At 45.0% G+C, this 23,883-nt stretch overlaps 1 protein-coding gene across 1 annotated transcript in view; it reads right to left on the reverse strand.

Moving 5' to 3' along the window:
- Nucleotides 1–19,088, reverse strand: part of LOC135211384 (serine palmitoyltransferase 1-like) — an 81,510-nt gene extending 62,422 nt beyond the window's left edge. The window contains exon 1 of the mRNA XM_064244697.1: nt 18,981–19,088. Within this exon, the coding sequence (XP_064100767.1) occupies nt 18,981–19,088 (108 nt within the window). The remainder of the gene's footprint in view (nt 1–18,980) is intronic.
- Nucleotides 19,089–23,883: the final 4,795 nt, after the last annotated feature.

The raw sequence follows: 23,883 nt of genomic DNA on the forward strand, positions 1-23,883 counted from the left end.
CAAGGAGATTGTTGTTGTCAGTCTTCTGTCTGTCTATCACAGCCTCCAAATCATCTCTAGGCAGAAGGTGCTGGGATTCTTGAAGATCTCAATTTTGCAGAGATGACAAGGAATCCATATCTACAGAACAAGCCACTTTAGAAAGGGCTGCATCCCTTCTAATTAAGAGCAATTTAGCCCACAAATTAGCATTCATATGTCCCAGATATGAAATGGCCTTTGCACCAGATTGAAGTAATCTGATGAAAGACTGTTGACAGATCCTCTTGCTGAATGGGATGACATTATCCTAGCCACCGCCGACGACCAAAGGTCTGGCCAAGAGACAGTCTGAAAGGGAGAAGAGGCAGTTGACTTAAAGGTAGTAGCCTCTTGAAAGGTTAACGAATGGCCCTCAGCCCTAACTTGATCAAGGGTCAAGCCAGGTTTCAGACAAACCACATCCGAATTAACCTGCCTACTCATCAGCTGACCAGACTAGTTGAGTAATACTTCTTATGCTGAACAAGAGGGGGAAGAAGCTTGAAAGACCTGTTGGAATAGAGAATTCTCCCATCCTGAGACCAAAGAATTGACATGCTGCAAAATTGAATTAGCATGCCAGAATATGGCAGTTCAAACAAAGTCTTCACATCCTTCTTTAGTCCAAGCAAGACCTCAATAACCTCCATGTAGGAAGAAAAACTCCTGATTCTCCAAATCCTCTGTATCCTGCATCAAAGTCCAAAGTCCTGATGTAGAAGGATGAGAAAGATCCCTATCACTTCCTCTGGCCACTGGAGAACTCCTTGAAGGGAGAACATCATCTCTTCCCCATGAGGAATCACGTTCACGAACAAAAGAACACGGACTTGCATCCATTTCAGATTGAGCTTGCATCTGTTTCCAACCAAGAAGAATCACATACTCGGCCGTGCAGCAACGAACAATGTACGTGAGACTGTCTGGGAGGAGAAGCACAATATCTCTTCCTTGATGAGTCACAACCCCTGGCTCCAGAAGGTGAACGATGAATGTAGGACTTCCTAGGAGAACGAGACAATGAATGCCTAATTTCTTGGAAATAAGGGAAAGACTCACCCTCTCGGATAGATGTACAAGCATGTCTATCAAGAACCTCACAGCCACGTCTGTCAACAATCTCACACTGTGGACATGAGCAACAGGCAAGGAAACTCTAGAACTAGCAGGCAAACATGACTTCAGCAGTGAAGAGCATCTTGAAGGTTTGAAGCAACTGGACTTCCAACCCAAAGGACCCCCACCTACGACTACTTGATTAGTCTTGTCATCCTTACAACGAACTCGAACAGGTTGAGGAAACGTAGAACAAGCAAGAGACTTCTGAGGAGAAGGGCAAAGATCATCTTCCACAGGCGCACAAACATGAGAGAGATGGATCATGTCCACATGTGAAGAGGAGACACACATGCGTGTGGGGAAGGAGACAACAAAGCTCTCAGGCTCCCAGAAGGCAAAGTGACAGTCCTCAATCCTCCAACATCTAACTTGACAGTGAGGAGGGGGAGGCAAAGGAGACAGAGACGATGACGAAGAAGACGAAGAAGAAGACAAAGATGGTGACCTACGACATTTCCCCTTAAGGGTACCATGGTACCTCTCTTGAAAAACAGAGTCCAGTTTGTCTATCACAGCCTGCAAAAACCTCTGATGGATTGGCAACCATCTGGGATAATGTCATGGAGGAAGCTCGATGCAACATCATGTCAACAGGCAGGGGGTGTGACGTCACTGGTACTGACTTCACGGAAGGAGACAGCGCTGGGAGTAATATCACAGGGTGCATCAGACATTTAGCCAGGGTTGATGGCCTCGCTAATGGCAAGATAAAGCATCTCGCTAAGTGGCAGCACACATGACACAAAGTAATGGAGGCCAGGAGGAGGGGGGACTGCTGGGGGAGCTGTAGCTGGAAGGCATGCAGCCATGAAATGAGACAACAAGCCTTCCAAGGAGGGAACCCCTCATAGACCTTTGGAGGCCCACACAGACACCAGCTTGTGCGAATCAGTCTCTGAAACAAAGGAACAAGATGGTGCTGGCTCCTTTCTCCCCGAAAGGACTTCTCCAACCAAGAGAGAGGGGGGCAGCATTAAAAACCGGCTTGCGAGAAGAACAAAAGTAAACATCCTCTCTCCAAGGCGGTTGAAGAAAGACTAAATGCGCCATGGTATTCAAGCGTGGTTGGTGACCACTCTACACTATCAGTGCAAGATGCCACAAATTCCTTGCATTTATTACAATCTTTGCTTGTTTTTAACCAAGATTTATCATATTGTTTAGACTGAAGGTGTGTTCTAAATACGAACAAATAACATTTTATTGATATTTTGCTGATTTTTCATTAAAGGATTTGCACAGTACTCAACAAGATATTAAGCTACTTAGCGTCAAGCGCCCTAATATCTTGTAGAATTCTGAAGGAATGGAAAAATTGAGAAGAAATTTTGTCAGTGCATTAGGCTGCTTACAACGCGTAGAGAAAGGGGTGGAGCTTACACTCAACAAGGAGAGAACTCTCAGTCACTTGTTTGGAGGTTTAGTAAGGTGCTGTATATATTTTCTGGGCTCAGCCTGTGTTGCTCCTTGAAATGTCCCTTTAGCACATATTTCTAAGGTATAAATATTGTTATGATACCAGAGAAAAAAGCTAATATGGAAATGCCAGAGTATTCTGGCTCGCTCACCTTTATTTAAGGTGTCAGTACGGTTTCTGGGGCGAGTGAAACCACTACCAGAGGTCCTTTGCCATTTAGATTCATCCTTCTTCAATATCCATCATCTACAGAGGAGCCAATCTGAGGCCCACTACCCGCTACCGTTACGGCTAGCGCTTCTGACGTCATTCCTTTGATAGCACGACCCACGCCAAACGCGTTTTTCTTTACTGTGTTGTGTTTTCTTGCTGGAATTTTTCTACCATCGTCATGGAACGTCAAGTTATTCCTGCATCCAAGTTAAGTACTGCTATTAATGGTTGACACTATTTAGGGGCTGCCCTTGGCACGTTTAACCAAATTATTTAGGTTTTTATAAGACGGTGTCCCATGCGGCGCCGTCCCCGCGCCGCCATACTCGGCTCGCTCCCTCGTGTTACCTTGTTTCGTGTCCCAATTGGTCCCCCATACCATTTGGGCTCGATTCTTTGTTTAGCAGTACCTTCCTTTGATTTTCTCTGATGCAATTTATTGACGTTTTTGTTATTTTATCCACACGGCATATAGGCTAGCTGGTCGGAGTTGCCAGGCTTGACCATCCTTCTCGGTTGGCTCTGCCCAGCTTCTCCAGGACATTACTCTTTCTCTCTCATCTCACTTTTCTTCCTTTCCACCCGTGTTAGGGTAGGGTGTTTATTTTATATGTTACATGTTCATTGAGATGGCTTCGGTTGGCCTATAGGATTCCTTCGATCGCCTGACCTTTTTCACCATGTGGATGTTCACCCGGCCAAGAGAGTTCCAGGCGACAGCGTACGAGCCACCCCGCCTCGACCCTCCCAGTCCCTCTTCCCCCCACCTTGGGGGAGGTATGCTCGCTCACGCTGTCTCAGGCAGCCGATCCAAGCAAACCCTCCCCATCCCCCCCTCGAGGGGGACAGGGGAGGGACAGGGGAGGTGGCTGGAGGGCTCTCGATGGGCTGGCCAGCTACCCTGCCGTTCTCCCCAGAGGGAGTAGGGGGGAGCCCTGCTCGGCCGAGCCTTGGTTGGCCACCAGGCTCGGTGGAGCTCAGTTCTCCTCGGCTCTCGGGTCGCGTTTCCCTATCATTAGTCACCATCTCCTCCCCGCTCCGGCGGATGCAGGACCCGGCGTAGCCAGGTCCGCTTTGGTATGGTTGATTATTGTGGAGGCTCCGGCCTCCCTTAAAGGGTACGCTTGTTGCATGCATGTTCTTTTACATATAATGACATCCATTACCTTTAGTTTAAGTTTATTGGCGGAGTCCTCCAACCCCACCAGGGATCATCTCCCGCCTTGTTCTAGTTTTAAGTTACCCCACCACTGCCGTGTAACTTTCTTCCTGGTCTCCCCCTGCTCCTCACCCGGTGTTTGTTCAGACTACTCCTTGCTCCAGGGTATGGAATACTAGGTGGTTATCCCGATTCAGTGATTAAATTGATCTCCGGCATCGCAGGAAACACACTGTTTCAAGCTGTTCTACTGATCCTGCCGGATGCCTCACCACAGTACACGGCTAAAGAGCAGGTAGAGACTGGACCATGTTACTTATTAACACCGGAGTACTCAGGCGTCATGGCATATCACAACCACGGACCTAGTCCGGAAGGTTAGTGGTGATACTCATGTATCATTTCACTTGCAGGTCACCCATTGTATGGAGGCTGGCTGCAATGCTGTCCTCCAAGACCCCTGTGGGCACGAGGTCTGCCGGACCCACTCCACCTGTGCGATCCGCCTCAACGAGTCCGTGGTATGGCACCATGAGAGTTGCCTCATATGCTACGAGCTAGTAGACCAAGTCTCCTCTGAGGTAGGTGGCATTCCGGTGTCCACACAGTAATGCAATGAGGACCAATGAAATTTATATCAATTTGATATGTCCTTTAGAATAAGTTACAGTTTAACCTAGGTTAGTCTTAAATATTAACGTTAACTTTCTTTTTCAGGGCGTCCAAGCGGTCCGGGAGATTGCTTTAGCCACCCTGAAGGCCTGGGTTGGTGGGTTTGGCCATAACGTTACCAAGGGACAACCCTACACCCTTTCCAAGGAGATGGCCACTCTCATCTTCCCTGGCGGGAAGAGCACGTCGTCCATAGACCCCGAAGTGGCAGCTCCCCTGATCGCTTCCATTCAAGAGGCGGTCGCTCAGCCCCCGGAGGAGGCTTCCGCGCAGGAAGTCACGCAGGAAGTAGCTGCCCTGGATCTGGACCTCGAGCCCATGGCTGTTGAAGGCATGGGCACAGGTAAGAATGTTTGTGAGGCAAGTACTATAGGGGCTCAAGGGCTTTCCTTGAGCCCATCTAGAGCTTCTTCCCCTTCGACTTCAACCTCTTTCCAGGGATTCACCGGGGGACTTCAGTCGGTTAGGCCGAAGTCCACCTTGGCGATCCCTAAAGTCAAAGGCAAGCGAGACTTTAAAGCGCTGCAGAAGTCCCTGTTTAAGAAGTCAGGTACCAGCCTTGTCCGTAAGCTTCCGGCTCACCATCCCGGGGCTGACAAGGCTAAACTGGCTTCCTATTCTAAAGGGTTGAGGACCAAGTCTTCTAAGGAGAGGGCTCAGCCCTCCTCCTCCGACCCTGAGGCGTCCACCTCAAAAGGAGCCAGATCCAAGGTTCCTAAGGAGAAGGTAGAACCTTCCTCCTTTGACCCTGACGTTTTCTCTGCGAATATTTTGGCAAATATTATGCAGCAGATGGGCAGCATGGTCGGGAACTTGGTGCAATCCAAGTTCCAAGAAATGTTTGTCCAATTGTCCTCCTCTTTAGAGGCGTCAGGGCAGTCTATCCAAGCTATATCGGATAGACTGGTTACGCAGGAGAACCTTATTGCGGGTCTCCGAGAGAATGCACTGACAGGACTTCCACAGTCTGGCCTGGCAGCTCAGGGCTTGCTAGTACCGGACTCGTCTACCCTTCCTCCCTTTACGCCGAACAACCCATGGAGGGTTGCTTCATATGCTCCTTTCGTAGATGGCATGCACACGATTGAGGGCTGCGGAACTCGAAGGTTTGAGGACTTCGAGTTCTATCCGCAAGGATTACAGCCCCCTTTCATAGGCTATGTCCGCCTGACAGAGGCAGCTATGAGGAGGGAAGACAAGGTCCCAAAGGAAACGGTAATTCTTTCCCGGGACCAGGCCCAGCAGGCATGGTTGCATAACCTTGAGGAGTGGGAATGCACTAATACCAGGGTTACGGCATTCAAGACCCCGTTCACAATCTTCACCGTAGACGACGAAACGCCCATCCCGTTCACGTCTAAGGTGGTAGAATTGACATTGCAGGCAGCAATGAAGGACGAGCCTATGCCCCAGCTCCGGGAGACAGAACCGACTTTCCTCCTGCTCCCCGGAACTGATGATCACTGGGTAGATCTTCCGGCCACCTTTTCAGTAGGTAAACTAAAGCCGGACTGTGCGATCACGCTGTTTAGCGAGAGGTTACCCAGGCTATCTGAAAACCTCATTCAAACTGAGTATGACGCCAGGATGAGGCTTTGCAGGTCCCTCAACTCGCTAGTTATGATGGAAGTATCGGCTCTAATCTACGGAGAAGAATCGTTATTTAAGATCATCGCCAAGTCACTATTGTATTCAATGCAATGTGACTTGTATGATTTCGTCATAGCTAGACGAAATTGTAGGAAACATGTGCTGGCGGAGGCCACAATCCGCCACGAGCCCAACAAGCTATTAGCCTCATCTATATGGGGCTCTGACCTCTTCCCGGCCTTGGTAGTGAACGAAGTGCACTGCAAGGCGGTCAGGTTCAACCAGAGCCTAAGGGTTAGCTGGGGACTCGTCTCCAAAAGAAAACTGGAGTCCGCCAGATCGAATCCCAAGTCAAAGAAGAGGCCTAGGAAGTTCCAGCCCTTCCAGGCCCCTCAACAACAGACTCTGGTACAAGCGGTTCCGGTATCTCAGGTACCGCAACCTTCAACCTCTAAGGCGCAGCCACAACAGCAGTTTGTGCTGCTGACACAATCACCGCAACAGGCACAGGCTTCAGCCTCCTATACTGTCTCCCCTACCTACAACCCGGTGTTTGAAAACCAGTCCTTTCAAGCCTTCAACAGGTTTGGCAGGGGTAGCAGAGCTAGAGGCGCCTTATGTCAACGGGGCGGCGGAAGAGCCACCAACGGAGGCAAAGGTTCCCGAGGAGGACGTGGTGCTCGCCATTCCTCAAACCAGTGAGAATCCCCAGGTAGGAGGGAGACTGTTCCTCTTTCGTCACCGTTGGAGGTTCAGCAATTGGGCCCAAAGCATTGTGTCCAAAGGTCTAGGATGGAGTTGGCTCAAAGGTCCCCCTCCATCTAACACCTTTTATCAGGAGCCAACAGCAGAATTGGTAGAGTATTCCCAAGAACTCCTTCAAAAAGGAGTACTAGTGTCAAGAGTCAAGCATTTAAAATTTCAAGGTCGCTTGTTCAGCGTGCCAAAGAAAGACTCAAACAAGCGAAGAATAATTTTAGACTTGGCCCGTCTGAACTTATTCATTCACTGCGACAAGTTCTGGATGCTGACCGTTTCGCAGGTGCGGACCTTGCTTCCCCGTGGGGCCGTCACCACCTCTATAGATCTTACAGATGCTACTATCATGTTCCAGTAGCAAGGCACTTCCGCCCGTTTCTAGGCTTCAGACTAGGAAAGCAGGCCTACTCCTTCAAAGTAATGCCATTCGGGCTCAACATAGCCCCCAGGGTATTTACAAAATTGGCGGAGACAGTTGTTCAAGAACTAAGGTCTCAAGGAATAATGCCAGTAGCCTATCTGGACGATTGGCTCGTGTGGGCCACAAGCATCGAAGCATGTCGCAAAGCAACAGTCAAAGTAATCCGGTTTCTGGAACATCTAGGCTTCCAGATAAACAGAACCAAGTCCCGGCTAACACTGGAGTCCCACTTCCAGTGGCTAGGAATTCAATGGGACTTGAACTCCCACATTCTATCAATCCCGCCGTTGAAAAGGTGAGAAATAGCCAAAGCAACCAGACAATTTCTCAAGTGCAGACATACATCCCAGAGGAACCAAGAAAGAATCTTGGGTTCTCTCCAATTTGCTTCAGTAACGGACGTTCTACTGAAAGCCAGACTAAAGGACATAAACCAGGTTTGGCAATCAAGAGCAAATAAGAGATCCCAGGACAAACTAGCTCCTATCCTGGCAATCTTACGGAAGAGACTCCGCCCGTGGACGGAGATCAAGAATTTGTCAAAGACAATTCCGCTGCAATTCCCTTTGCCGGCCTTAGTGATCCACACAGATGCATCACTAAGCGGGTGGGGCGGTTACTCACAGTACAAAAAGGTACAGGGAACCTGGTCCCTACCATTCCGCCAGCTTCATATCAATGTACTGGAAGCTATGGCAGTGTTCCTCACCCTGAAAAAGCTTCATCCAGCCAAGAAATCTCATATCAAGCTGGTGCTGGACAGTGCAGTGGTAGTACAGTGGTCCCCCCATATTCGCGGGGGATGTGTACCAGACCCCCTCGCGAATAGTTAAAATCCGCGAATGTTTGGAACCCCCTCTAAAAATGCTCATAAATCCCTATCCTAAACATGCAAATACCAAAGTATCCCTTAAAGACCATCCTTCATCAAATATACATAAAATATCCTATTATGGTTCATATTAATCTTTGAAATATTATTAATACTATTTTAAAGTAAATCTTACATTTTATGTTTATACATAAATACATACTATGTACGTACTGAATAACTGAGTTACGTATGTGAAAATAATTCAGCCCCCCCATAAGTATTCAGTCATGCACGTTTTCTTTCATACTGTTACTATTTGAGACATCCATTTTCTTTTTACAGTGGAACAATGGAAATGTGAAGTCACAAATACCAAATGTCTATTTAAAGTATTATCCTACATCAAATATACCATTGAATTGGTATTATTAATATCATTTTAAAGTAATCTTAAACATTTTACCATTAGAAATATATAAACAGCCAATAGCAGAGAGAGAGAGAGAGAGAAGAGGGAGGGTTGTCCTTATTTAAAAGAGTGAAGTGGATAGATTATTGTACTTCTTTAAAATACTATCACATATGAATTTTGAATATAGTTATATTACTATTATTATTATTATGCAAAAATATTAATAAACATACACATGTACCATAGAAATTCTCTCATCTCAGTAAAAGAGAGAGAGAGAGAGAGAGAGAGAGAGAGAGAGAGAGTGCATTATCGTAAGATATGGCAGCACAGTTGTTGGACCCCAACCAACTCGGCTTGCTACTGGAATTCTGAGAGAGAGATGCGGGGTAATGAGCATTTTCTTTCATTCTTCTTACGTAATTCTTTTTATTTATAAACTAAAATCTTGCTAATTCACTTTAGTATTTTCTTTAATGAATTTATATTCATACATCGCTTTAAGAGAGAGAGAGAGAGAGAGAGAGAGAGAGAGAGAGAGAGAGAGAGAGAGAGAGAGAGAGAGAGAGAGAGAGAGATTATCGTAGTATTTGTAAAATACTTTCACATATGATTTTTGTAATTACAGTTATTATTATTATTATTTGAAAATATTAATAAACATATTACGCATATATGTACCATAAAAATCTCTCATCTCAGTAAAAGAGAGAGAGAGAGAGAGCAGGAGAGCGAGAGGAGAGAAGAGAGAGATGAGACGAGAGAGAGAGAGAGACGAAAAGAAGAGAGAGAGAGAAGAGGAGAAGGAGAGAGAGAGGGGGGGGTGGAAATTTCATGCCCACGTGATGGCAGCCACAAATCAGCTCCTTCCCCCTCCAGTCACTTAACTTGATACGTATATCTGAGTTTTAGTACCTTGAGTTAGAGAAAGAATCTGACTGGGATTTCCTTCGTTCTTCCATAATTTTTTAAATCTATAAGCTAAAATCTTACTATTTCACTATGGTATTTTCTTTAATGAATTGATATTATTGCTGTATAAATTAATATTAATATTTGAAAATAATAAATCATTTATTTATCATACAAAAAAACATATATCTTTGTAGTAGAGAGAGAGAGAGAGAGAGAATTATTATTTTTATTATGTGATATCATTTAAACTTATTAAACTTACTAATACAGTATTAATCAAAATTAATATTTGAAAATTAGTAAATCATTTTTGTATCATAAAAATGTATTTAGTCATGAAAATAAACATCAAAATACACTAATTAGTGATTATTTTCGTCGGAAAATTCCGCGAATGGGCGAGTCCGTCGGCAAATAATTTCTAGATAGATTCCAAAGAAAAATCCGCGAATGTGTGAGTCCGCGAATCCGGAGAACGCGAATACGGGGGGAACACTGTACACTGCATCAACAGGGGTGGCTCCAAGTCGAGCCACGTGAACCATGTCATGATAGCCATATTTTCACTAGCAGACAGGAACAAATGGCACCTGTCAGCCACTCACCTAGCGGGGGTAAGAAACGTGGTAGCAGATGTGCTATCACGTTCAGTTCCGCTGAGTCGGAGTGGTCCCTGGACAAGGAGTCATTCAGTTGGGTCTGTCAACTAGTACCGGGCCTTCAGGTAGATCTCTTCGGCACCGAATCAAACCACAAACTCCCTTGTTATGTGGCCCCCAACCTGGACCCTCATGTGTGGAAGAAGATTTACCTCTTTCCTCCAGTGAATCTTCTCTTGAAAGTCCTGAACAAACTCAGGACGTTCAAAGGTCACATTGCTCTAATAGCCCCCAATTGGCCCAAGAGCAATTGGTTCCCGCTTCTACTGGAATTGGGACTCCGACCTCAACAGATTCCCAATCCCAAACTATTACAACTAGTACAAATGCGGACTGTGTTCGCTTCCTCAGGAATTCAGAAAGCCCTAACTTTATGGACTTCATGAAGTTCGCAGCACAGAGGAATGCTAATATCGATCCTCAGAACATCTTGTTCTTAGAATCTGATAAACGAGAATCGACCTTGCGTCAATACGATTCAGCAGTTAAAAAAACTAGCTGTGTTCCTGAGGGACTCTAATGCACAAACCATGACCATGAATCTGGCCATATCCTTTTTCAGAACACTATTTGAGAAAGGTTTAGCAGCTAGTACTATTACTACTACTAAGTCTGCTCTTAAGAAGATCTTCTAATTTGGATTCAAAATAGATCTAACAGATTCATATTTTTCATCTATCCCCAAGGCTTGCGCTAGACTCACACCATCTGAGGGGCCCAAGTCTGTATCATGGTTCTTGAATGATGTCCTTTAATTGGCCACGGACACTAATAATGACTCATGTGACTATATACCTCTCTTAAGGAAAACATTATTCCTAATAAGTTTGGCCTCAGGAGCCAGAATATCTGAACTGTCGGCTCTATCTAGAGAATCAGATCATATAGAGTTTCTCCCTTAAGGAGAAGTGTTACTTTCTCCAGATCGCCAATTTCTAGCTATGAATGAGGACCCACTGGATAGATGGGCCCAATGGAAAATTGTCCCCCTTCCACAGGACCTGTCCTTATGTCCAGTTACTTCACTAAAAGCATATCTAAGTAGAACTGCCCTGATATCTTCAGGCCCTCTGTTCATTAGAGAAAAAGGAGGCACCATTTCCTTAAAAGGAATCAGGCAACAGATTTTATACTTTATAAAACAGGCCAACCCGCAGTCCATACCACAGGTACATGATGTTAGGGCAGTAGCTACCTCTATTAATTATTTTCAACATATGAATTTTGAAGACCTGAAGAAGTACACAGGCTGCAAATCTCCGACAGTGTTCAAACGCCATTATCTTAAGAGAAGCCCTTAAATTTCCAGCAGTGGCAGCCAGAAACACAGTTTCCCCTGACACTGCTTAACTTAGTAGTAAGTAGTTTATCCTATGTCTCTCCTTACATCTCTCTTTCCTACCTGCCTCGCTAGCATTCTTGCCATAGCTCAGTCGTCATTGTAGTCGTACTGTACCTTGGATGCCACATATTGTATATACTTGTGATATTTTCTATATGTTTTGTATCTGGGACTAGTCCCAGTTTGCATTTAGTCTTACTATGTACTTACAAATAACTGTTATGTTTTTGTATATTAGATTAGTGTTAAGGTTCAAATTCCTCTGTTGTTACTTGTTCTGTAACCTTATATCTAGATATAGCAATTAACCTTAATTGATTTTGATTATCCTATCTTATTAGTTGTGTGCTTCGTCTTTCCAAGCTTGTACGGCCATTTCTCTGGTACTATTTCACGGAGCGACACAGGCTGAGCATAGAAAAGGGATTTTGACGAAGGAAAAATCTATTTCTGGAAAAGGACCTGTGTCGCCCAGTGAAATCCTACCCTTTTCTTTTTACTCCCCCTCTTTTCTTGGCCCAAGCTTGGGTGCTATCTGCAGGAATGACATCAGAGGCGCTAACCGTAACAGTAGCGGGTAGTGGGCCTTAGATCGGCTCCTCTGTAGATGAGGGATATTGAAGAAGGATGAATCTAAAAGGCAAAGGACCTCTGGTAGTGGTTTCACTCGCCCCAGAAACTATACCAACACCTTAAATAAAGGTGAGCGAGCCAGAATACTCTGGCATTTCCATATTAGCTTTTTTCTCTGGTATCATAGCAATATTTATACCTTAGAAATGTGTGCTAAAGAGACATTTCACTGGACGACACAGGTCCTTGCCCAGAAATAGATTTTTCCTTCGTCAAAATCCCTTTTTTGGTCAGCACTCCCACCGCAATTTTTGCCTACCATGTATCACTTATTGCTCACTGTGACCTTAATATGGGCCAAGACAGTGATTTGAGTCAGCAGATACTTGCACAGATATGTGCTCTGAAGCCATTTGGCCTTAAAACAAAGCAGATATCGGATCAGCTGGGTGTGAGCAGGCATTCAGTTCGATGATGGGTTGCCAGATTTAAAAAAAAGCACCCTGGTATACCTGGTATACCGAAGACCTCTGAGCAAAGTTTGACTGTTCTCAAGCATCAATTAAAAATTAGCAAATAATTGTTTTATCATAAAAAATGTATTTAATCATGAAAATAAAATGAAATTACAGTATTTTGTGAATATGTATTGCTCTACGAAAAAATTGCAAATTAGTGAATTTTCCATGACATATTTGGAGATAAGTTCCAAAGAAAGACCTGCGATTAACTGAAGCCGCGATTGCTGATCCACAGTGTACCAGGGACCTACTGAACATAGATTTACCAAACAGCCTTTTATACAGTATTATCCTTCAGTGTGAGCTGGAGACTGAACTTGTTAACAAATTACTTGTCTGGTGGTAAAAGAGGGTGATTTTTGGAACACCCCTCTCACTTGTCTGCCATCACCAAGCACTTTTTCCTTTGCCCTCAGGACCAAAGACTGGTTTGTATACTACCTAGGAAAGGCAAATTATTTTCAATATTTGTCATTTGTTTCTACATAACTACAAACCGTTGCCTCTCAAAGTATGAGGCTGTCTCCATTAACAGACTGAAAACTGAGAAACTCACCCAGAAATCTGGACAAAAATGCTTAGCAATAATTTTTGTGGATCACTGTATAACAGTACTTATATTATTTTACGCATTAGTAATCCCTATAGCACATACTAAAGAGAAAGACAAAGACAATGAATGCCTTTCTACCCAAATTTATTTATACATACACTAGAGCAACACAGTCATAACAATAATTATTATAAAAATATGGAAGAGATAATCAAAGGCAAGCAAAATGCAGAACTTCTTAAACACTCAAAAGACCCAAAATTTTGAGGTAAAATCTACATAGAAATTGCCAAGATAAAAATGATACTCTGATAATAAAATTATGTTTTATTCATACTTACCAAGCAATTATTCAGCTGTAGGATTCCTATGCCTGGCAGACTAACTTTCAAATTTCCCAGTGGCACCGCCATCATTAGTGCAGGTAACTAGTTACTGCCCACCTTCAGTAAATGGGTATGACGTCAGCACACCTCTTCAAATGGATTTTGGCCACCAGCTCCATCTGTGGGGAGGAGGGAGGGCTCAAATCAAATAATTGCTTGGTAAGTAAGAATAAAACAATTTTATGATTAAAATATCATTGTTATTCAGTCTTACCAAGCAATTATTCAGTAGATTCCAAATTGAAAGGTGGAGGGTAGTGGAGATAACACATTCTGAGAAATTTATTCATCAGGAGGGTTACATAATAAGCATAGAACTTTTATGACTGTCATACCATACCTAGTAAGCGAGCTGCTGCAGGAGAGTACTGCCTCTGGTTGGTGCTCTGCTTACTTAGTAGAGAGAGGGGTAGCTGGACCATGCGTTCCTCTACAAGTGGGAAGTTCCTTGCAGTCGTGGGCTAACCGCTGACTTAACAAGGAACGAATAAAATACAAAATGCCCTTGCCCTGGGTGAGAACCAGATAAATAAACGACACATAAAAACTTTTACCTACACCAGCAACTATAAAAAAACATCAACAATACCTTCAGTGTCCATACGACTGGAAGGTACTCCAGGTACTACGTACCTCCAGACTTCCCAAAACTCAACAACCTTGATACAAGGCAAAAATTAGGGGGAACCAGCTCCCTCTATGTTGCATCCCCTAACACCCAGGAATGGATAAAGGACTCAGAGCACTGCAGTTTTCGAACACCTTTTCTAACTCTTTTAAGTAATACGTTGCGAACACCGACTTCAATCTCCAGAAAGTAGCTTGCAGAATTGCCGACAAAAGATAGGTTACTGCGAAACGCAAGTGAAGTAGCGACCGCTCTAACTCTGTGCGTTGTAACCTTCAACAGGGAGAGTGACTCCTCGTCTACCAGGGAGTGAGCCTCGGTGATTAAGGATCTGAGAAAGAAGGACATGGTGTTCTTAGACATCGGATGTGAAGGGTTCCTCACTGAGCACCATAAACTTTGTGAGGGGCCCCTCAACTTCTCAGTCCTTTTCATATAGCAAATTAATGCCCTCACTGGGCATAGAAGTCTCTCCTGTTACTCTGGTCCGAGAATACCTGAAATGTTCTTGATGATGAACGAGCAAAGTCAGGGATCCGATGGACATTCGTTCTTAGCCAAAAAATTCAGGGCCCAGGAACAAACCGCATTCCCTTGTGTGAAATCTACTCTCTTGTCTATGGCATGCATCTCGCTAATGTGTTTCGCTGAAGCCGCAGCAAAAAGGAAGAGTGTCTTCTTCATCAAGTTCTTCGGGGAAGACGAGCGAATAGGTTCAAAGGGAGGTCCGGATAGGAAGTTCAGGACTACATCTAGGTTCCAAGTCACCGTGTCCCTCGGAATCTTCGATGTCTCAAAAGACCTTATAAGGTCTGTCAGATTGGTGTTCATCAAAAGCTCCAGTCCTCTATGTTTGAACACTGAACTGAACATTGCCCTATATCCTCTAATTGTGGAAGGGGATAACTTCTTTGTTGACCTCAGGAAGAGAAGGAAGTCAGCAATCTGGCTTACAGTGGTCTCAGAAGAAGAGACTTTAGCTTGCTTGCACCATCTTCTGCAGATACTCCATTTAGATTGGTAAAGGTTGTTAGAAGCGCATCTACATCTTGCAATCGCTTCTGCCACTCTCCTTCTAAAGCCTTTTGCTCTGACAAGACTCCTGACAGTCCAAATCCTGTCAGCTGAAGCGCGGACAACCCTTGATGGAATCGGTGGAAATGCGGTTGTCTGAGCAGCAACTTCTTTTGAGGAAGTAGCCTCAGATAATCCACCATGTCCAGAAGATCCAGGAACCACTCTTTCCTTGGCCAAAATGGGGCTATTGGTGTTAAGTGAACATCTAGATGGCGCTTCTCCTGTTCATGATCTCCCTGATCATCCGAAGGGGGAGAAGCGTAAGCATCTAGGCTCAACTAATCTAGCAACATCGCGTCTACTGTCCAAGCTAGAGGATCTGGAACGGGGGACCAGAACAGTTGCAGACGGTTGTTCTTGGACGTCGCAAACAAGTCGATGGCCAGTCTTCACCAAACCTTCCAAAGATCCCGACAAACTTCCGTGTCCAGTCCATTCCAATGAAAGAACTTGCCTCCTCCTACTAAGCTCGTCCACCAGAACGTTCATGTTCCCCTGAACAAAACAAGGAACGAGCAAGTCTCCATCTTGAACTTGGTTTTTAGCACGAACCGGTTCAAAGCACTCACGTCCAACACGGGTCTCCAGCCCCCTGATGCTTTGGGAACCACAAACAGCCTGTTGTAAAAGCCCTTTGATGCTTTGATGAGTCGTGGACTTCCTCGATGACTTCCTTGCAAGCCAAAGAGATTACTTCTTGCTCGAGAGCCAAGAACTTCTCTGAGCCTATGAAGTAAGCTGTCAATCTGATGGGAACCTTGGCTAAGGAAGGCCTTTCCACGAAAGGGATGGCGTAGCCCAGGCGTAAGACTTTTATCACCCAGGCTTCTGCACCTCTGCTCTTCCATTCCTCCTAAAATAGGTGCAGTCTGGTGCCTGTAGGTGTGCGGAGGGAAGGAACATAATTTCTTTCGGTCTTGATTACTGACCTAGAAGAGGATTTGCCGGTAGGTCGGAGGTTCGAACGTGGCCTCGTAAAAGGGTGTGACTTTCCCCCTCGCAAAGGCTGCTTCTGCAATGGAGACTTGGAAGGAGGAGCCGCAGACGCAAGGGGTTTAGGCTGTTTCATGGATTGAGCCAGTAAATTTGTCGTCGACTTCTTCTCTAGATCCAACAGAATATTCTGAACTAGACAGAATATTCTGTCTAGAGGAGCAAAAAGAAGAAGCTGACTTCTGCATAGTAGTGACTCCTTTGGTGGTAAAGGAGCACCACAGTTCACGTTTCTTCAACATGTCCATCATGAACAAGGAAGCTACTTCATCTGCTCCATCCTTGTCAGAGCAGGAAAACACTCCCTGCTAGTCCACCTGAGGAAAGGCAAAAGATGCCTTACCATGGTCTCTCTTGGTCGCTAACCATCTATCCACCGATCATGATGCAAAGGAAAGGACTAGCTTGGGCAGCAGTTCTTCTGGTTGCTTCTTCTTTTTCCTCATGAAGATCAACGGAGGAGACGATGGAGTGGCAGGAGAAAACCGCTCTGGAAAATAGTTCAAGGGGAACCTCATTAAAGACGCGTAAGCAGTCATAGGCTGCGTCGAAACTTGACACGACTCCTCTGCTACTACAAACTGCTCGTGCCCTTTCTCGTGCTCTTCATACTGCTCAAGCTCTCCTGTGTCCTGCTCAAGAAACTCCGACAGAACAGGCGACATGGTCGTTTCCTCTTCTCTCACAGAAGATTTCTTCCCTTTAAAAAAGGACAACAACAACTCAAAATGTTGAAATGGAGCCAACAGTTGGTCTTCTAGGGAAGTCAACTTGCTTGGCTGGGGTCGAATGGATGAAGCAGGCTCTTGTCTTGCTTCAGGCGAAGAGCTGCGAACAGAAGTCGAAGAACCCCGCTTTGACTGAAGACCAGGTGTGCGTCTGACAGGTATCCGCACCTGTCGACTCTCAGTCAAGTCTGCGAGTCGCAAGCTGAAACTTGTCCCTCGTACGCCTGATCCACGTGACTGCAAGATTGGTGCGGACTGGAAGGCATATCCTTCGACCTCTTCACAGGGAGAGGGGAAACGTCAGCAGTCAAAGGTTTCTTGAGGGGGCGAGAAGCCCATGAACTATGCCAGCATCTCACAGGAGGAGATGGCGACTCACTCGAGTCCAACAACTCCGCACCAAACGAGACACCTTTTCAACGGTGCTCAGTCGAAACCTTACGCGACACCTCAGGTTCGACAGAGGGAGCGACTGCCCATTGGCAAACAACCCCCCCCCCAACCCCCCAAGTCTCCCTTGGACCTCCGGTATGTCTTCTCCCCGAGGCAAGGGAGCGGGACAGTCACTTATGTCTAGGAGAACTGGAGGGATGGACAGCCACCCCCTCAGAAAACACTTCACTTGCACTTTGCTCTGACACACTTTTCTCCATTAATGACTTCATGGAGGTACCGAACTCCATAACAGTATTAGCTAAAATTTCAAATCTCTTCTCAAACCTTGATTCGAAGCTGACAATGGTGTCGGAAACTGCAACATGGGAAGCTGGTACAGAAGTTGGAAGAGAGGGGGTCGGAGGACTGAGAATGGGAGAAAGATGACCTCTTAAGGGAGAAGAAGCGGGAGTAGCGATCTCTGCTGACACAGGGGTAGAAGGCAAAGTTACAGAAACCTTACTATCTGCCCTAATTGCTGCTTTGCTCTTCCTATCTTGTAAAACTTTCTTATTATGAGAAATAAAAAGTTTCCACTGTTCATCGTCCCACTCCTGACAAACAGAACACCTCAGTTCTTTAGAACACTCTTGCCCCCTACACTTAGTACACTTGGAGTGAGGGTCATAAACCTCCGTAACTAATCAAGTTTTGCAGCCCTCTGCGCAAAACCTCACCCCCCATTAACTAGAATCTGGCATAATCGGGAAAACAAGCAGCAACTAATCTCAAAAGAGTAACTAAACTAAGCTAGCGCCTTGAAAATACACCGAAAACTTTGTACGTCACCAATAATTTATGAACAGGCAAAAAACCCTCCAAAGATGACGAAGAAAGCCCGCAGAACTACTGATGTTACTCGGGAGCCGGCAGAAATCCAACTCAAGAGGTGCATTGACGTCATACCCGTTTACCGAAAGTGGGCAGTGACTAGTTACCTGCACTAATGATGGCAGCGCCACCGGGAAATTTGAAAGTAAGTCTGCTGGGCATAGGAATCCTATAGCTGAATAATTCCTTGGCAAGACTGAATAAAATAAAGGATCCATTATTGTACAAACATTAGAGCGACACCTACTACAAGTGATGTGGGGATCGGTGGCAGCCGAAGCCAAAAAACGTGAACACGTTGATGAGGCCAAGAAGGAGCAGAAGCAGCCATAATAACAGCACACACACACACACACACACTTAAACACAATCGAAACGGGCAATGAACCGGGTAAAGGCCGAGGGAGGTCAACCACAACTCTCGCCCAGGTGGTTAAGAAAAGACTGACGCGGTGGCATAGATGCGTGGTCCTTGACCACTGTTCACCCGATATACGCATGTGTTGCCAGATCTCACAAGATTCCTTGTTTTCATCTGCAATTTAATCGGATCCAGCAAGGCGCTAGAAATGATCCTATTGTTAAGACTGAAGGTTTGTTCGTGTATGAACAAATAAGAAGCACACAGAAATTAAATGAATATATGAAAAAATTATGGCAAAGCAAAGTAATTTAGTTTGAAGTTAATCTTGGAAATGCAACAGAAACTTTAAATATACAATAACACAATAACACTACTCACCTTTCCATAAACAGTCCGTGTATTTAATGAAGGATGATCGGCCTCAGGAGGATTTGGAACAAGAGGCTCAGGAATCCACTCTGCAATCAAGTCTTCTTCTTCCTGCATCAAGAATAGTTCATATTATCTTCCCTTTCCAACAGCATGACCTCATGATAATCAAAGGTCATTAATTTATTTATAATATAATTTAGATATTAGTAACCTTAAGTTAAAAATGACATTTTTATAATAAAATAAGATTTTGTATGTATGCCAGACTGAACAGAGGAAGGAGACAATAGGAACAGATCTCCACCCCTTTCTAACATGTCCCAGTTCCCCATTGCTCCAGGCCCAGAGGGAGCAAGACAACGTGCCAAGGACATGGCAAGCCAAAAGTAAGGGGAGTTTACCCTTCCTGCAACATGAGACTCTTGGGAGGTTAGTGCAGGAAAAAAAATCTCACAAAACTTACAGCAAGTGAACATAAAAAATGTATCAATCTTATATCTAATGCCCTGAGAGAATGGGAAGCTTAGTTGTAATAACAGATGAGATGCAGCAGAGGGCCTATGCAGTTACTAAACAGGGAAGCAGACGAAACATGCATCCCTTTAACACAAAAATTATGAGACCTATACTTGTGTCTTAGTTGTTTCTACAAAATAACAAGCTCTCTTTGCTTACACCAATTTCCGCACTTCATTAGACTATGATTCACATGGGTTATTCCAATAATAATCCTTCCCACAACAGAACGCATATCTCATGAGGGTCAATAAAACTGGAATAATACCTACGTATTATGGTAGCTTTACCTTACAGGTTCTTAATAACTGAATATTCAAAATAAAATCATAAGAAAATTAAAAAGCAAACAAAATTCATCCACAGAAAACAGAGTATGTGCATTTGACAATCTGTCTACCTTCAATTAAAACCGGCGACTGATGTAGACTGACTGGCTAAGAGTGTTTGTAATCACTGGTCCCTTGGTGGAACTGGGGGGAAGTAGATGGACAGGAATGTGTCATAGAAAACCAAGTACTCTCGTTTTTTGTTTGCAATGTGTCAAACTTCTGCTTGCATGGAAGTAAAAGCTATAAAAATGACAATTTGTCGAAAATTGCATTTTCCTAACTATACAAACCTGAGGTCCTTTAACAATAGGAAGTAGCTAGCGGCAGCTGGAACGGTCATAAGCTTCGAACAAGGGGAGAACGGTAGTTAACTGCTTGTCCGACAGTCGCGCGCCGCGCGACTGGGAGGTAAACAAATCACTTTTGCTTTTGGCCCATGCAAAATACGCAGAGTGAGGGGTGGCATGAGGAGGACTATATGTAAAGGACCTCGGTTTGTATAGTTAGGAAAAATGCAATTTTCGACAAATTGTCATTTGTTCCGATACGTAATACAAACCATCGGTCCCTTTTTTAACAATAGGAAGACTCACTTCTTGGTGGGAGGAATCTGAGTTCTTTTGATGAAACAGGACTGGTGTTCGTCCATCCCTGGAATGCCTCCCTGGTCGTAAGAGCGAGGGAGGGACCCAAGCCTCTGTCCGATTGATCGGGGTTTGCACCGCAGGATCAATGGTCAGACCTCTGGGCCGAGTACTAAGAGAGAGGCAAGCGTATCTCTTCGTACCAGCAAGCAAGAACTTGTTCCTGTTTGCAAGAGGCAACATAAAGTATGGGTTTGCCTCAAGCTGGCATCCACTTCCTCCCCCTTTGTTGGAGGAAGTGGTGGATATTACGCTCCTATTCCCTAGTGAAAGGGATGGGATGGGGCCTTTGAGTAGTCACCTGCATCTTGTCCTTATCAGCAGGGTGACGACCGTGTCCCTCTAACCACAGGTAGAGGGAAGAAAAAGATGGGGAAGAGGAGCCAGTCACACACTCATTCACTCATCCATTCTACGGTCACACCAGGACTCGATGCTGTTCAGCCTGCGAGGGTCTGGGTTCGCTACACAACGTGTTGAGCAGTCACCATGGGTCCCAGGAAAAAAGATCCAAGGACCTGTGGGCAATATCCCGAAGGTAGAAGGAGGGGCATGTGGTCTGGTTGGGACCAGACCCTGCCTTCAGTACCTGCGCCACGGAGAAGTTCTTGCGGACAAGGCAGCATCTCCTTCGCATCGAAGGCGGTGAAGTCCATTAGGGAGGGGATTGTGAACGACTCGAACCAATCGTCAGGGACTGAAAGGTTCTGAGTCTTCGCTACGAAGTTCGGTACGAAAATCGAGCGTCACGGATCCCCATCCCCTGGATGCTTGACTTCGCAGGAGAAGTCATGCAGTTCCTCAGAGAAAAGAAGGGAATAGTCGCATGGCCTACCCTCTTCTCTACTTCGGTGATGTCCAGTACCCATACTGGTCTGTCCGTTTGCCACGAAGTCTCTCGCATCCTCCTATCCCCATGCAGCGAAGTTTTCGGTAGTGGATAGGACACCGACACTCCATGGTGGGTTGTCGGATGGTATGGGTACTGTTGACAAGCTATTAAAAAACGAAGTACTGATTGCTCTGTAACAACCGAACTAAGTCAACAGCGTAGTTCGTAACTGACTCGGGCGCTCTGACCGCTGCCGACTGACTGCGATCGGTAGGAGGCAAGTTGTCCAAGCATCCGAGTAAGTCACGTGACCTTCGCCTTTAAAGGGTTATACGAGAGAGACCAAACAAATAATGTATTTGTTTGTCACCAATGCCGGACAGCGAGGTGATGATTCTCTTAAGGCATGTGCCCAACAGGCGAAAGTCAATTGCCTTCTAGAGACCGAGGTCCCGAAGGCAAAACATCTCATAGTTGTTGAATCTCAGCTAAGGAGAAACAACACTATGTACCGTTGAAGACAAAGGTAGATATAGAATGCAACCTACGTCTTCACAGATGAATCGAGAGAAGGATTCTCAAGATTCATAACCTGTGCTTACAAATGACTGAAAACGCTAACCACTATTCATTGCTGTCCGGTGAGAAGTCGTAGTTGCAATGAAAGCGGGGCGTTCTTCAGTAATGAAAACACAGGGGAAAGAAAACCGCTGAAGAACTGCTTCTCATGGGCTGAACATTTGGAAGTAGAGCTGTCAGGTCGGAGAGTAGGCGATGTCTTTATGACCAAATTCTGTTAATTCGAGTTGAACAATGAACAATTGTACACCTACGAAAACGAGATATTTTGAAGACAAACTCAGATGTCTGCAAAATCATTCGCATTATCGCAGTGCGATGCAGCGGGAGAGACTTGTACAGACTTCTGTTACCGTGTGGTAAACAGAAAGATGAGAGTCCAAGAGATATCTCTGTTGAAAATTCTCGCAATGTCGAAGGCGATGGAATCTAGCGCCACAGCAGTAGATGGTCCTTCATTATTGCGAGAATCCCCGTTAATCAGAGACCTAAGTCCATGATTGTTGGGCAGAGATACGGTTCGGTAGTCAATCAAAGCAGGGGAGAGAGAGATATAACTGAATGTGCATCTCGGAGGCCCAGCTGATACTGAGCTGCTATCAGGCAGTTCAATACGCAGTAGCTGAGCCTGAGCTCTCGCTGACTCGTCATCCTGAGTTGCCAGGTAATCCATTATTCCACGAAGGAATGCGTTCGGCTAGAACCACCGAGCATAAAAGATATGCTCGAGCAATTATATTTAGGCGAAACGAATTTCGGTAAATATGATATTGTTATGTTACAATAAAGTTTCATACATACTTACCTGGCAGATATATACATAGCTAAGACTCCGTCGTCCCCGACAGAAATTCAAATTTCGCGCCACTCGCTACAGGTAGGTCAGGTGATCTACCGGCCTGCCCTGGGCGGCAGGACTAGGAACCATCCCCGTTTTCTATCATATTTTCTCTCTTCCACCTGTCTCCTGCGGGGAGGCTGGTGGGGGCCTTTAATTGTATATATCTGCCAGGTAAGTATGTATGAAACTTTATTGTAACATAACAATATCATTTTCATACAATCAACTTACCTGTCAGATATATACATAGCTGATTGGCACCTTTCGGTGGAGGGTAAGAGACAGCTACTATATGGAATAGACAGGTAAACAACATATGTTGTAGGTATAAATAAAACCTTGGTTCCTACCTGATAGGTGGTAGACTTCGTGGGTGTTTGCCCAGTAGTCTGCATCACCTCAAGAAACTTTAGCGAGATATATGATCTATGGCCAAGAGTTTCTTGTGGGTCTGCCGATGGGGTCTTATCCGCTTACTCGGCAGAGGCCTGAAAGGACTTTGTCAATGGGTGCTGATCCACTTATATGACAATACACCTTATGAAGGAGCACACAACCATCCCGACCACCTGATCCTAAACCATATGTTAGAAACTAAGGATTGTTCGAGTTATCCCCGAACTCGTCACAACAACCGTAACTCAAAACCACTACGCACACATACATAATTTCTAAAAAAAAAAATTATACTCATCTAATTAGATATGACAAGATTCTCTTACTGAACAACATAGACGGCCGCCCGTGCTAAACCAAGTCCTCCATTGTTCGAAGAGACTCCAGACCATATCTAAAAAGAAGAAAAGTATATACTTTTAAGGATTGGTGTCGGCTCCCGTACCCAGAATCGTATCCGCCGATACGAACGGACCTAGAGAAAAACACTTCTCATATGTCACACGAACGTCTTTCAAGTAATGAGATGCAAATACTGAGTTGCATCTCCAAAATGTCGTATCTATGATGTTTTTAAGCGACATATTCTTATGAAACGAGAGAGACGTCGCTACTGCTCTCACTTCATGAGCTTTAACTTTCAACAGTCATAAAACTGTTCGTCAGAACAGAACCTTATGCGCGTCTGTAATGACGTTCCTCACAAAGAATGCCAGCGCATTCTTGGACATCAGTCTTGTGGGGTCTTTACCGCGCACCAAAGACCTTG

This window comes from Macrobrachium nipponense, chromosome 4 (genome assembly GCF_015104395.2).
Source record: "Macrobrachium nipponense isolate FS-2020 chromosome 4, ASM1510439v2, whole genome shotgun sequence".
Taxonomy (NCBI): domain Eukaryota; kingdom Metazoa; phylum Arthropoda; class Malacostraca; order Decapoda; family Palaemonidae; genus Macrobrachium; species Macrobrachium nipponense.